At 39.3% G+C, this 15,000-nt stretch overlaps 1 protein-coding gene and 2 long non-coding RNA genes across 4 annotated transcripts in view; 1 reads left to right on the top strand and 2 right to left on the bottom strand.

Moving 5' to 3' along the window:
- The window catches only part of LOC125026512 (extensin-like), a 7,044-nt gene extending 675 nt beyond the window's left edge, over positions 1–6,369 (top strand). The window contains exons 2-6 of one of the 2 annotated variants that reach the window (XM_047615000.1): positions 2,910–4,072; positions 4,166–4,218; positions 4,632–4,702; positions 5,460–5,606; positions 6,143–6,369. In XM_047615000.1, coding sequence (XP_047470956.1) covers positions 2,910–4,072; positions 4,166–4,218; positions 4,632–4,702; positions 5,460–5,606; positions 6,143–6,145 — 1,437 coding nt within the window. In that variant the 3' untranslated portion in view covers positions 6,146–6,369. Of the gene's footprint in view, positions 1–2,909; positions 4,073–4,165; positions 4,219–4,619; positions 4,703–5,459; positions 5,607–6,142 lie in introns of both variants that reach the window. The other variant, XM_047614999.1, reaches the window with a different exon arrangement.
- Positions 6,370–7,840: 1,471 nt separating this feature from the next.
- LOC125026165 lies at positions 7,841–8,580 on the bottom strand. The gene is made up of 2 exons (XR_007114929.1): positions 8,526–8,580; positions 7,841–8,064 (listed from the first exon to the last, which is right to left on the bottom strand). It is a non-coding gene; the product is annotated as an uncharacterized LOC125026165 (long non-coding RNA).
- A 1,814-nt stretch (positions 8,581–10,394) lies between these two features.
- On the bottom strand, positions 10,395–12,462 carry LOC125026164. The gene is made up of 3 exons (XR_007114928.1): positions 12,336–12,462; positions 10,626–10,713; positions 10,395–10,429 (listed from the first exon to the last, which is right to left on the bottom strand). It is a non-coding gene; the product is annotated as an uncharacterized LOC125026164 (long non-coding RNA).
- Positions 12,463–15,000: the final 2,538 nt, after the last annotated feature.

The following is a 15,000-nucleotide window of genomic DNA, read 5'->3' as shown; positions in this document are numbered from 1 at the left end:
ACGATTAGGACAAGTGGACAGAAAAAGGGGATGGATAAAAGAAGGAAAAGGAAAGGGAAAAAAAAACAACATGCAAAATTACTTCGGCGAGGGATTAGGTTCAAGGCAGGGGTGATGCCTTACATTAGGCCTCAGTCTCCGTCTCTAAGACCCACGATTACAGGTTTGTCATTATCACTGTCATGAATAATTTAATATTATTACTATCATTCTTAATATTGTCGTTGTCATTGCCAGTGTCATTAACAATGTCATTACAATTATTTTCTTTTTATTATCATTGTAATCATTACTTTTATCATCATAATCATTATCATAGTTATTGCTATTACTATTATTATCGTTATCATTATCGAAATTACCATTATTAGTAGTAGTAGTATCATTATTATTATTACCATTATTATTATCATCATCATTACCATCATTACAATCAAGTTGACGTTAACAGATTGTTATCATTATATCAGTAAATTTAGATAAAGAATATTATCTACCTATATGTACCAAAATACGGCCAATTTTGAATCCAACTATAACTTTAACCAAGACAGGAATTATAATAAGACAGATGTATACTAATGAACCGTCACTATCATTAATTCAAAGATTTTTTTTTCTCTCCCTCTCTCTCTGCCCTTTACGGAAAGACAGAAAACGTAACGGGCTTATCAGAACGAACTCAAGGGTAAACTCAATACATTTACATTAATGTTCTAGTTCAGTGGTTCTTGACTTGGGTGTGTGTGTGTGGGGGGGGGGGGGGTCAGCTCTTGGGGTGGGAAAGCATAATTTTTTCGCTATTTATGGAAATTACGACTAACACCAAAAATGGATCTGACCTTATGATAGAACGTGACATTCTTAGACACTTTCCTTCTATAGCATTTCCCTAAAGGTAGAAAAGAGGATGCAAAACCTAATAATACCTGGCCACTGACCACCAACGCTTGGATGTTAGTTACAACACTTGTGTCAAACCTAAGCAAATATTTAATTATTTTGATGTATCAGTGTGATCTATAAAGACCTTGATAAATAATTTGCAGGCGAAAATATTCGCAGATACAGTGATTTCTGCACAAATATACGCTGTCATTGACCAGTGGAGAAACCTTTCTGGGATTTTAAATTTGCCAAAATTTTCAAAATTGTCTTCGGTCTTACAAGTTCCAGTCACACTTGATAACATATAATTATTTTAAATTGTCAAAATTATTTAGTAATATGTGTTTTAATATAAATTAGTCCCAAAAAATTATATTCCAAGTGACTGCGGACTTAATGTCGCTTAATTTTAATGACAAATGGAGTAATAAGTGAGCGCATTATATTATATATCTATGAGGATGTTATTATAATATTATTATCATTATCGTTGTTATTATTATTATTATTCGCATATCATCATTATTATTGTCATTTTCACTGTCATTAGTACTATCACTATCATCATTATAGTTAACATTTATGTTATCATCATTCGATGCAAGTACACTACATTGAAGCAGTAAGACCGTCAGCTCATGCAAAGAAGGGGACGGAGGTTAAAAGAGAAAAGGGAGATGGGGAAGGGGAGTGAAGGAGTTCAAGGAGGAGGGGGAAGGAAGTGGGAGGGTAGGAGTGAATATAGGGAAGATTTGGGAGCGAGAGGGGGTGGCAGAGTGGACAGGGGAAATGTAGAAGGCAAGAGAAAAATAGAAATAGGATAAAGTACCTCCTTTTTCCTAGAATATCTAAGGGTTATGACACATTCCCGTTCACTCTAACTCTCTATAGATTGCCGCCAGAACTGAAAAAAGTATATTGAAAAAAGATTAACTGCAATGGCCTTTCTATACAGAGTGGTCTACATTGGTGATGTAAATGTTGAAATCCCAACGAGGATTATCACTTCCGCCATATTTTTGAAAATTAATAATCTCTATTTCAGTTACACCATATGATTATAGGAAAACAACAAATAATCGAACAACTAATTTCTAGAGAAAGACGTAGAACCTCTAACTTAAATGTTATCGCTACTGACTTACCGTTTTGGTGGATAATATGTAGATTTGTATATGACAAAGGCTTGCAGATGTAATAAACTTAAATAAATGGTTAATCAAAGAGGCATAGGCATGTCTAGACTGATCATGATCTTCTATAACATTAAGTTGATGCAAGTTATGATACTGATACCTTCTTTGAATGCTAGGTACAGTGGTTCTACTTTCTGTTCTTTGCTATAATCATTATAATTTCATTTTACAAGGCTGTTTATATGTGCATGAAATCATTACAATATATATATATATATGTATATATAACCTCTCAATAGTGAATTGAGAGAGGCCTATGTCCTGCAGTGGAATTAATGACTGTTAAAAAAAATATATATATATACATATATACATAGATACACACACACACACACACACACACACACACACACACACACACACACACACACACACACACACACACATATATATATATATATATATTTTTTTTTTTTTTTTTTTTTTTCAATGGAGTAATATTATTGGGCTTCATTTTCGGATGTAGAGTATCTTTTTTTTTTATATATATTTTTATGCTTTTCCAGTTACCCCTTTTGATTTAAGAAAATTAGTGTTGGTGTTAGCTATAACAAAGTTGGATCTCTTCAAAAGCAAATAAGAAAATCTCTAGGTCTATCTAAAATGCGAATGCAAGCTTCAAAAAGATTTGTATTTCAAGATACACACACACGCGCGTACGCATACACACACACACACATGTATGTATATGTGTATATATGTATATGTATATATATATAAATATATATATATTTCTTCATATCAAAAACAAAAGGTTTGAGATAATCTTACACTGCATTACACATATCTTTCCAACAATATTTACGTATTGTCATTTCCCTACAGCTGGCTTGTCTCCTCCTCGTGGCAGCAGCATGGGCTGCGCCACCACCGGCTCCTCGCGTGGTCGGAAACGCTACCGAGATAGATGTAGGTCGGGACAAAAGAAACTCCGACTGCTATGACTATAGTAATTGGTGTAATATGTGCGACCCATGTGTCCCGTGCTACAATAACCAATACTGTTACCAGTATAACTGCTATGATCCATGTTGGGGCTGGACAACTCCTGCGCCCATTTGGCCCACTGTTTCACCTGTGTGGCCCACTGTCCCTCCTGTGTGGCCCACCAGACCACCCGTTGATCCCACCCCCCCAGTGTGGCCCACTTTTCCACCTGTGTGGCCAACGAGACCCCCAGTTGATCCAACACCACCACCTTGGAATACAAGACCCCCAGTTGATCCTACACCTCCATGGCCCACTTATCCCCCTGTTGACCCCACACCGCCCCCGTGGTACACCAGACCCCCAGTTGACCCCACACCTCCATGGAACACTAGACCCCCTATCGACCCCACACCGCCCCCGTGGTACACCAGACCCCCAGTTGACCCCACACCTCCATGGAACACTAGACCCCCTATCGACCCCACACCGCCCCCGTGGTACACCAGACCCCCAGTTGACCCCACACCTCCATGGAACACTAGACCTCCTATCGACCCCACACCACCCCCGTGGTACACCAGACCCCCAGTTGACCCCACGCCTCCATGGAACACTAGACCCCCAGTTGACCCCACACCACCCCCATGGTACACCAGACCCCCAGTTGACCCCACACCTCCATGGCACACGAGGCCCCCAGTTGATCCCACTCCTCCGTGGAATACAAGACCTCCTGTAGATCCTACGCCGCCATGGAACACTAGACCCCCTATCGACCCCACACCTCCAGTACCAGATGTGACTCCAGTGTGGGCAACAAAGACCCCAAGACCTACAAGACCAACCTATATCCCAATCTGGCCTACTAAGACTCCACGCCCCACAAGACCAACCTATATCCCAGTTTGGCCTACAAAGACCCCACGCCCCACGAGACCAACATATATCCCAATCTGGCATACGAAGACCCCACGCCCCACAAGACCAGCTTACACCCCAGACTGGGCTACAAAAGACCCAATTTTACCGACGCCTACAAATGCCTACACAAAACGTGGGTAAGTAGGTTATATTTATTCTGTCTTGATTATCTTTCTAACTGAATTATATAAGTTGTAGAAGTAGACGAGCCTAACATTATTGTCTTTCAGGTGTAACAAAGTCTGTGCTGATGCTGATCAAAATTACTACTGCTGCAATGAAGGTAAGACTGATGAGCAAAGATTGCAAGTGACTTAAGGCTCTACATGGCTTAACATTCGAGATAGGCCTGTATGTTATTCTGGATTTTTAAACTCTTCGTGGTGAATTTAGTTGAGAATATACATATGGTCAAAATTCAGTGACATAAAGACACAGATACACACACACACAGTTAGATAGATAGATAGATAGATATACATATATATACACACACATCGATATCTTAACTTTCATGCACTACACGCATAAGATAGAGTGTAATAAAGTTAATGTATCGATGCTCATGTTATACAGGACAGTTTGAATTGACAAAATATTTAATAAACGTATTGTCTGACAATTGAATTCATATTCCTTTTTAAGTGCAAAATAACACTATACGTACTGATGAAGTAAATCTAGGTTCCTTACCAGAGAAGGGACAATGCCCAGCCCAGACCAGCGATTGCTCAGCGGACAGACGCCGTTCAGCTCGAGAGACGCAGGTGAGGTAATGGTCTTGTACAGGAGCGCCCTTGTAGGTTTAACCACCCTCTTGTTATCTCTATTTCTATCTTAAATGTATGTCTTTATGTGTGGTGGTGATGTGTGTGTGTGTGTGTGTGTGTGTGTGTGTGTGTATGTGTGTGTGTGTGTGTGTGTGTGTGTGTGTGTGTGTGTGTGTGATTGTTATCATTATGATCCAGTTTTTTATTAAACATTACAACTTTTAGGGGTTTAACATGATTGTAATAGTATATAGTCAGATATATTGTAATACTGTATTCTATTTATTGTAATATAAAATGTCTTCCTCAAGTTAATCTGATTCAACCACGCATACTGCGTTTAATCTCAGAAAAGTAAAAGTTGACAACTCACCCAGATAGTGGGGTGTTACGAGTCGTGCGTTTAAAAATATTTTGTATACTTGGAACCCATGTAATTACTATCATCGTATATTTATTATTTATTATTTGCTGTTTTCAACGCCACTTGACTATTATTATAATTAAAATTATTATTTTTTATAAAGATATTTAGCGAATCGCAACAGGCCCACTCTGTGTGAGTTACTAGTTCTGTGTGAGTTACTAGTCTTTCTTTCCAGAGATTGTATACATCATAGTTATTGCGAAATTACTATCATTAGATAATCATTATCATCAGCAGTAATAGTATCCAGCATATATATACGTATCTATACGTATCAGAAACAAGAAGTAATATATATTCTTATTTAGCCTCCACCCCTTTTCGCAGCCTGTGTGTAAGGTAGACAGAGACTGTGAAGGTAACCGACGTTGCTGTTTTGACTCGTGTGAAAAGGATTACGTTTGCATGGAAGCTCAGGCACCATTGAAACGCCTGGTGAGAAATCAGGGAAGTGGAGACACAGACGAGGGCCAGGTATGTGAGATTTGTTGTCATTGCTATGATTCACTTTCCATAATTGTTATGATCCGCAATCACTGTTTTAATCATTATGATTATTGGTACTATTGCCATAAAGCATTTTATTAGTAGTAGTGATAGGTGTAATATATACTTTTCTGTTAACATTGTGATTAGTTATTTTTATTGCTGTTGTTATACAGTATGTGTTTTGTTGTTATCATTAATAGTATCATTGTTTCTATTAGCCTTGATATTATTATTATTATTATTTTCATTATTATCATTATTATTATTATTATTATTATTATTATTATCGTAATCATTATTATTATTATTAGCTAAATCATTATTATCATTATTACTAAGATCATCACCATTATCATTAATACTAAGATCATCACCATTATCATTATTACTATGATCATTATTATCATTATTGTTATCATCCCTATCGCCATCACCATCACCACCATCTTTTTGATCGTAGAATTGTTACCATTACTCTCATGGTTTACAGTTAATTTAATTACATTTCTCGCCATTGCCAGTAACCACCGCAGTGCCAGGTCGTGCAGTTCGGGAGCAACTCCGGGGCCGCCGAGGGAGTAGGTCGTCGCGCCCCTTCGCCCCCACCCCCCGACCGGGCCCCCGACGCCGCCTTCCTCAGGATCCGTTCACGGCGTCCCATCGAGGAGGCTGTGGCGTGGTGCGCTTGCCCCGCCAAAGACACCTTCTGTATTTTTTGTTTGTTTAATGAAAGAGGTTGCATTTTTAAGGATTTTTCATTTATTTGTGTTCTCAGTATTATCTCTGATGTTTCCGTTTGTTTATCAATGTTTGACTCCCTGTCTCTGCTCTCTCTCTCTCTCTCTCTCTCTCTCTCTCTCTCTCTCTCTCTCTCTCTCTCTCTCTCTCTCTCTCTCTCTCTCTCTCTCTCTCTCTCCCTCTCTCTCTTTTATATATATATATATATATCTAAAACAATATATTGTAAAATGGATATAGAAATATATATATATATGAACACAAAATACAAAGACAGTAACGTGTGTACAAAGATAAAAGAAACACAGACAATCAAATGAAAATGAGCGTAACCTTTCGAACTCGTCCGGAGATCCTCAGACGGACAAATAACCGAAATGGATGAAAATAGATCCATTTCAGTTATTTGTCAGTCTATATATATGTATGTATGTATGTATACATGTATGTGTATATGTATATCTACACACACACACACATATATATATATGATATATATCATATATATTATATATGATATATATATATATATATATATATATATATATATATATATGTGTGTGTGTATATATGTGCATATATATACACGTGTGTGTTGAAATAACTAAGAATATGGCAGAAGGATAAATCACATGTAACCGCAGCTCTTTAATAAACAAAAACAAAACAAAACAAAAATCTGAAAGGGCTGTAATGTAAAACATACGTAGCTTGATTAACGCCATGACCCATCTTCAAATCCATGAGAAAAAAAAAAAAACGTTTTATCGAGTAAGTTACAATGTCCATGTATTTACCTTTTGTGTTATTCTGGAAAAAAAGACTAGGGGTGCTTGAAAATACTTAAAATACTCTCTCTCTCTCGCTTATATATAATAGTTTTTATTATGTTTAATTTTGTAGGCCTTTTCATATTCAATTTCAATAAAGTTTTTATTCAAAAATTAGAAATGCAGTTTGGTCAGAATCTGAAAAGGTAATTCATTCCTAATTATATACTGAGCATTTAAAATATTTTACAATGATGTACGTTAATGGTTAAAAGCAAAATAAATGTGCCAGACATCTAAGGTTATGTAGCACTAAAGTACAATAGTGATGCATTAGGAAGGTGTTTGTTAACAATATTCTCAATGATACCTAACAGATGAATGGAAAAGAAAAGACGGAAAAAGGTGAAATGTATTTCTTTCTATACTAGAAAAAATTAAAAGCCATTCAGGTCCCCAGTTATTATTATTTTTTTTTTTTTCAGACGAAACCCCTTTGATAAATTGAAAGTAAAAACAATAGGTTAAATGTCATTCTCTAGTTCTTAAAAAAAAAAAAAATGAAACCCTGATGGATGGAAACAAATGCACAATATTTATTTGTTTTTAAACAAAGAAACAACCACCCGAAGATCTTTGTTTGAAATCCAAACAATTCATTCGATTTCCAACAACGTCACTCAATAAACGGAAAAGAAAACACAAAAAAAATCAATGACAAAATCTTTATTTCCTGAAAGCAAACAAAACACAATTTTCCCAAAATCCTTTCAACTCAGACAACCCGTTCATTTTTTTCCCGTTTTCATTCAGTTTTTGACTTGCGTTTTCATGTAATTCTGGCAATAAGACTGAACACGAGGTACGTGGTTGAGTTTATTACACAGCACTAACGGGAGCTTCGCCATGTCTTCGTTGCTTTTCACGACCACCTCCTGCGTGAGAGAAAAGAGGGTGTCAGGTGTCAGTTCGACGTGATGTGTTCAGGTGGAAAAGTTAAATCCAGCCGAATTTCATAAATGAACGATATTTCTGAGAATGTCAGGCACTAAAAGTTTTATGTGAAATTCAGTTTGAATTTCAAATAATTAAGAGAATTTCAAGTGTGAAGTTTTAAAGGTCGAAATATCTAAAAGTTTCTCGTGAATTTCAGGTACATTTTAAATCTTTAAGGGTTTCAAGTAAACTTCAAGCTTTAACGTGTTTCGAGTAAATTGCAAGTGTCAAATAAGAGTTTTTAGTTAATATCAAGTATTTAATTGCATGAATACGATTTATTCAAAATTTAAACTCTCTATTTCCTCCTTCCTTTTTCCCTTTCCACTCTCTCTCTCCTTCCCATCTGCCTTCCCCCCCCCCCTCCCTCCCTTTCTCTCCCTCTCCCCATCACACTCACCCCATCGATCAGCACAGTTGGTACGTAAGAGAGGTAGGATACCAGCTGGTACTGTATATGGCCAGCTGCCGCAAACAGCTGGTAACCCTCAGGACCTACGCTGCACTTGTAGAATGCTTTGGTGTTTCTTCTCGACCCTTTGGCACACTGGGAAAGGAAGAGGGGGGGGGGGGGTGTAAAACTGAAAATTTGGTGGTGGTAGTGGGATGGTGGTGGTGGTCATAGTGATGATGATGATAACAACGATAGTATAGTGGGGTAATGAGCATGTTTGCAATATCAAAATTCAATTCAAATTTCAAAACAACAATATAAACATCAGTAGTCTAAATAAACAGTGTCGATAAGACGAATACAGTAAAAAAAGAATAATAATAATAAAAAAATAAATAAAAATGGGTTAGTGCAAAACAATATATCAGGAAATAACCACAAAAACCGACGATCGAAAGAAATTAATCAGTAATCAATCATAAAAATTAATTCAGTAACAAATCTGCACGAACAAAAAACAATAAAAAACTAACAACGCAAAACAATATATCAGGAAATAACCACAAAAACCGACGATCGAAAGAAATTAATCAGTAATCAATCATAAAAATTAATTCAATAACAAATCTGCACGAACAAAAAACAATAAAAACTAACAACGCAAAAGCTAAATCTTACATATAACTACAAAAAACAAACAAGCACAAAATTACAAACCAACCACACAATACATCACAGAAACAAATCACGCATAAATAACGACCGAAGACTAACCGTCAAACCCGCGGACAAGATACTCGAGTGTTCGTTCGACCGCAGGTGCTTCTGGTGCTCCATGAGGCAGGTAGCGAATGCCAAGCCTCCGTCGGCAACGGGGAGGTGGCGGACGGCGCACGAGATCAGGCGGTTCCCAAGGCAGTCGCCGGGCCCGTGCTGGCACCCGCCGTTCTGGGAGGGAGGAGCGGGGAGCATTGGTTGTGTAACGAGGGCATATATATACATACATATATTATACATATATGTATGATTTATATATAATAATTTTTATATTACAAAATATATATATGATATCTATACGATATATATATATATACATATATATGTATATATGTATATATATTGTGTGTGTGTTTATGTATATATACTTATAAATATATATATATTTATATATATATATGTAAATATATATATATATATATATATATATATTTACAAATATATTCATATTTATATATATAAATACACATACATATATACACCATTATATATATATATATACACACACACATATATAAGCCAATGTCAGTCACTCACCTCCACCATGCCGAAAGGCACGACCTCCACCTTGACGTGGTCCCGCAGCGACAGCTCAAGAGGAACGAGATAAGAGGACAGGAACTGCTGGCTGTCGGCCGAGGCTGAGGTCATGATGACTGTCACATTCACCTGGTTAATCAAGGACAAGTTTGGGTGCATTCGGTAGGTGGGCTTTTTGTGTGTGTATTACGGTTGAGGGGGAATTAGTAGAGGAAGATAATGAAGGGCAAATTAGAAGGGAGGGTGTTTCAAAACGTCATATGTTCCCGGCGAATCTAAGTTCATGTCGAGTTTTAGTATCATAGAATCAGTATATCATGTATTATCTAGATCTTCATTTAAGGCGAAGACAAAAGAATCACAGTTACAAAAAATGGGAGACCAATCTGAAAGGAACATCACCAAACCACACACTATACCGTAATAAAATAACACGATAACACTATAATAACTGAAATAACGACCTGAGAAGGAAGGTTAGCCACAGCGTTCACCCTCCTCGGCTTCCTCTTGCAGATTTTGACGTGATGGTGGCACTGGTCGGCACAGCACACGGAGTCACTGGCGCAGTGGGCGTCCAACCAGCACTGGCGCTGGAGAGGGAGAGATAAAGGAGCTGTGAGGAGATATATGTTAGATAAAACCTGAAAGAGAGAGAAAATGAGAGGAGAACAAACAATGTCTCAATAAACAAATAAAACAAATAAGACAACTAAAACAAAACAGCAGACAACTACCGATCTCTACATGGAAACATGAAAAAAATAACTGCAGTCGCTGCCTCCTCACCTGCGCTCGTCTTCTAAGCCGTGACATGATTGGTAGCCCCGTGAGCGGACAGATATCAACAGGCGGAGGACAGAAGTCACAGCAACCGCTATAATGACCAAAAGTGTGTAAGCATATACTATTAACAATAAGTGAAATCTGTAAAGACAGATGAAAAGGATTAGTTTGTGAAAAATTGTTACATTTAATTTATATTAATATTAAATTACTCCAGAATTTATACTCTGTTTGACTGTGGACTTGAAGTCAATTATTTAAAATTTACCATTAATATCATCATTATAATTATTATTATTAGCATTATTATTTTGTATTATTATTATTATTATTATTAGCATTATTATTATTATCATCATCATCATTATTATTATTATCGTCGTCATCATCATTATCCTCATCATTTTCACCATTATCATTATAATCATCATCATTTTTATCATGTAGTTAGACCGTCAGTTTATGCACATTAATTATGTACACGACTACCCGAGGGGAGGATAAGATTAACGGTAAAGGGGGAAGGGGAAATGGGGAAAGAAAAGGGAAGATGGGTAAGAAGACATAGAGGGGATTTAAAGAGGAAAAGGGGATGGGTAAAGGGGAAGGAAGATGTTCAGAGAGAAAGATGGGATGAGAGAGGGAGGGAGGAAAGGGGATGAGGGAGCGAAGGAGGTGGAGGAGGTAAAGAGGAAGAGGAGGGGAGTGTGAGGGGGCAGAGGCAGGGCTTAAAGTGGGAGAGAAGGAGTCAATTCGCCGAATATTTGGGAGTGAGATGGGGTAGCAGAACCGGGAAGGGAATGTTACAGGGAGAGGGAATGGAACAGGAAGAGAGGAAGCGACAGGTAGGAGGAGGGTGAAAGAGGGAAAGAGGAGTGCCTTTCATTTTATTATTACTATTACTATTATTATCATCATCCTTATCATTATTATTATTACTATTACTATTATTATCATCATCCTTATCATCATTATTATTATTACTATCATTATTTCTATTATTATTATTATTATTATTATTATTATCATTATTATTATTATGATCATTATCATTATTATCATTATTATTATTATTATTATTATTATCATTATCATTATTATCATTATTATTACTATTATTATAACTATTATTATTATTATTATTATTATTATTATTATTTTTATAATTATTACTATTATCAATAATATTATTGTTATTTTCTTCTATGGAATATCCACGGATTCCACCATCAATGAGAGAATTTAAGATGATATAAGATCCTATTTCCTTGTCGCTTGTCTCCGAATTCAGACAGTTATTGCACATTATATTCCATGCATCCTCCCACCACACCCTAACCCCTTTTTCATGAAATATAAAGAAAAACTGTAACGGCAATATAAAGACATGGCGTACAGCAGTTGAAGGGCGTTGGAAAAGCAAAATCCTATGTGTTTATGTTGACAGCTGGGCCGCGACTTTCTCTCCCAGACTCAAAGAGAAGGATAGACAGAACGGAAATATACCTATGCAATATATTTAGCTTTTCGTGGAGGAAATAAACTAAGAAAATAAAAACACACATACACACGCGCACACATACACACACAGAGATGCATACATACTGATAAACAGTTCATATTCAAGCTGTAATTCCTGAAGTAGGACCTCGATCTTGTAATGAACAAAAGGAACCACATCATAAGCCCCTTGATCTTTCACTATAGACTTACCCGGATGGCATAGTAGGAATACAGATTGGGTCAGTTGGAGGTCGACATGTGGGTGGAGGAGGAGGTGGGTAAGTTGGAGGAGGTGGTGGTGGGTATGTTGGAGGAGGAGGTGGTGGGTAAGTTGGAGGAGGAGGTGGTGGGTATGTTGGAGGAGGAGGTGGTGGGTAAGTTGGAGGAGGAGGTGGTGGGTAAGTTGGAGGAGGAGGTGGTGGGTATGTTGGAGGAGGAGGTGGTGGATATGTTGGAGGAGGAGGTGGTGGGTAAGTTGGAGGAGGAGGTGGTGGGTATGTTGGAGGAGGAGGTGGTGGGTATGTTGGAGGAGGAGGTGGTGGGTAAGTTGGGGGCGGTGGAGGGATGTATGTAGGTGGAGGTGGGGGTGGAAGAGTGGGTGGAGGAGGAGGGATGTATGTAGGTGGAGGAGGAGGTGGACGAGTGGGTGGAGGTGGAGGAATGTACGTTGGTGGAGGAGGAGGTGGACGAGTGGGTGGAGGTGGTGGAATGTATGTAGGTGGAGGAGGAGGTGGACGAGTGGGTGGAGGTGGACGAGTAGGGGGAGGTGGAGGTGGATAGGTGGGGAAAATACAAATAGGAGGTTCAATTGGTGGATACACTGGCGGACGGGTGGGGGGTGGGCATACAAGTGGAGGAGGTGGATAAGTTGGTGGAGGAGGGGGTGGATAAGTGGGAGGAGGTGGAGGTGGGTAAGTGGGAGGAGGTGGAGGAATGTACGTAGGTGGAGGAGGAGGTGGGCGAGTGGGTGGAGGTGGAGGAATGTACGTAGGTGGAGGAGGAGGTGGACGAGTAGGGGGAGGTGGAGGAATGTATGTAGGTGGAGGAGGAGGTGGGCGAGTGGGTGGAGGTGGTGGAATGTACGTAGGTGGAGGAGGAGGTGGACGAGTAGGGGGAGGTGGAGGAATGTACGTAGGTGGAGGAGGAGGTGGACGAGTGGGTGGAGGTGGAGGAATGTACGTAGGTGGAGGAGGAGGTGGACGAGTAGGGGGAGGTGGAGGAATGTACGTAGGTGGAGGAGGAGGTGGAAGAGTGGGTGGAGGTGGAGGAGGAGGTGGACGAGTAGGGGGAGGTGGAGGAATGTATGTAGGTGGAGGAGGAGGTGGACGAGTAGGGGGAGGTGGAGGAATGTATGTAGGTGGAGGAGGAGGTGGACGAGTAGGGGGAGGTGGAGGAATGTACGTAGGTGGAGGAGGAGGTGGACGAGTGGGTGGAGGTGGAGGAATGTATGTAGGCGGAGGAGGAGGTGGACGAGTAGGGGGAGGTGGAGGAGGAGGTGGACGAGTAGGGGGAGGTGGAGGTGGATAGGTGGGGAAAACACAAATAGGAGGTTCAATTGGTGGATACACTGGCGGACGGGTGGGGGGTGGGCATACAAGTGGAGGAGGGGGATAAATTGGTGGAGGAGGGGGTGGGTAAGTGGGAGGAGGTGGAGGTAGGTAAGTGGGAGGAGGTGGGGGTGGGTAAGTGGGAGGAGGTGGGGGTGGGTAAGTGGGAGGAGGTGGGGGTGGGTAAGTGGGAGGAGGTGGGGGTGGGTAAGTGGGAGGAGGTGGGGGTGGGTAAGTGGGAGGAGGTGGGGGTGGGTAAGTGGGAGGAGGTGCAGGTGGGTAGGTAGGTGGGGGGGGAGGGCGGTAGATGGGAGGAGGGGGAGGCGTGGTGAGCTTCAAGCAGCATGGATGGTTTTCATATAATGGCGTCCCACAAAGGTTTTGACGGCGGCAGCGCAGGTGACTCTCCTCGGCTGCTGCGGTGCCAAGAAGGACACATGCGGCAGCTAGAGCTAACAACATCTTCGGCGGCACCTGCGGAGAACGAGAGCTTCATTAAAAAAAAAAAAAAAAAAAAAAAAAAAAAAAAAAAAAAAAATTACGCTAGATTAATAACCTTTAAAAAATATGGTTTCCAGGTTTCAGGGGAAACTTTTCTTGGTCAGTGATTCTATTGTGGTTTGTGTGTGGTTATGAATAGAAGAAAAACAGAAATGATAGCCAACCTCTGTATCTTGAAATATAAAACAAGTAGGAAGACTGATGAGAGATGAATAAATAGCCGAGTCATGATTTTGTCACTAAGGATTTGAACTAGTGTTAAGAGGATTCGAAACGGCCTATTCGAACCACATTCTGATGGACATTTCTTACTTAAGGACTATATCCTGGTTGTTTTATTTAAGTAACCACATGGGAAAACATTGATTAAGTGTTATACCCGCTCCTGACAAGATTCTTCACCAGACTGAACACTAAAAGTCGTTACTTTATGCAAGTCCGCCATCTTGTTAGGTACACATTAAACCCATTTCGTCCACAGAGCAGAACGATTTTATGAGTGCTTTACTCGTATAACCGAGTTGAAATAGCATTTCCAAACGCAAAATTGATTTATACTGATGTCCCTTGGAAAGCCGTTGTCGGTTGAGACAAACTTCGCCAATGAGCGCCCTGGAAACGTTGAAGCAGTCGTTTAAAAAAGGCATTACACAGAACCACCTATAAAGATGTTAATGATGATCAGGCGTGATATATGCAGATGTATAAAAACACGATAAATGAAAGGTGTTCTGGTAAGGGACATCATAATATCAATATAGCCAATACACACACACACACACACACACATATATATATATATATATATATATATATATATATATATA

The sequence above is a fragment of the Penaeus chinensis genome, chromosome 6, assembly GCF_019202785.1.
Source record: "Penaeus chinensis breed Huanghai No. 1 chromosome 6, ASM1920278v2, whole genome shotgun sequence".
NCBI classification, from domain to species: domain Eukaryota; kingdom Metazoa; phylum Arthropoda; class Malacostraca; order Decapoda; family Penaeidae; genus Penaeus; species Penaeus chinensis.
Note: the sequence above shows the minus strand (reverse complement) of the source record. Positions and strands in the feature narration are given on the sequence as shown.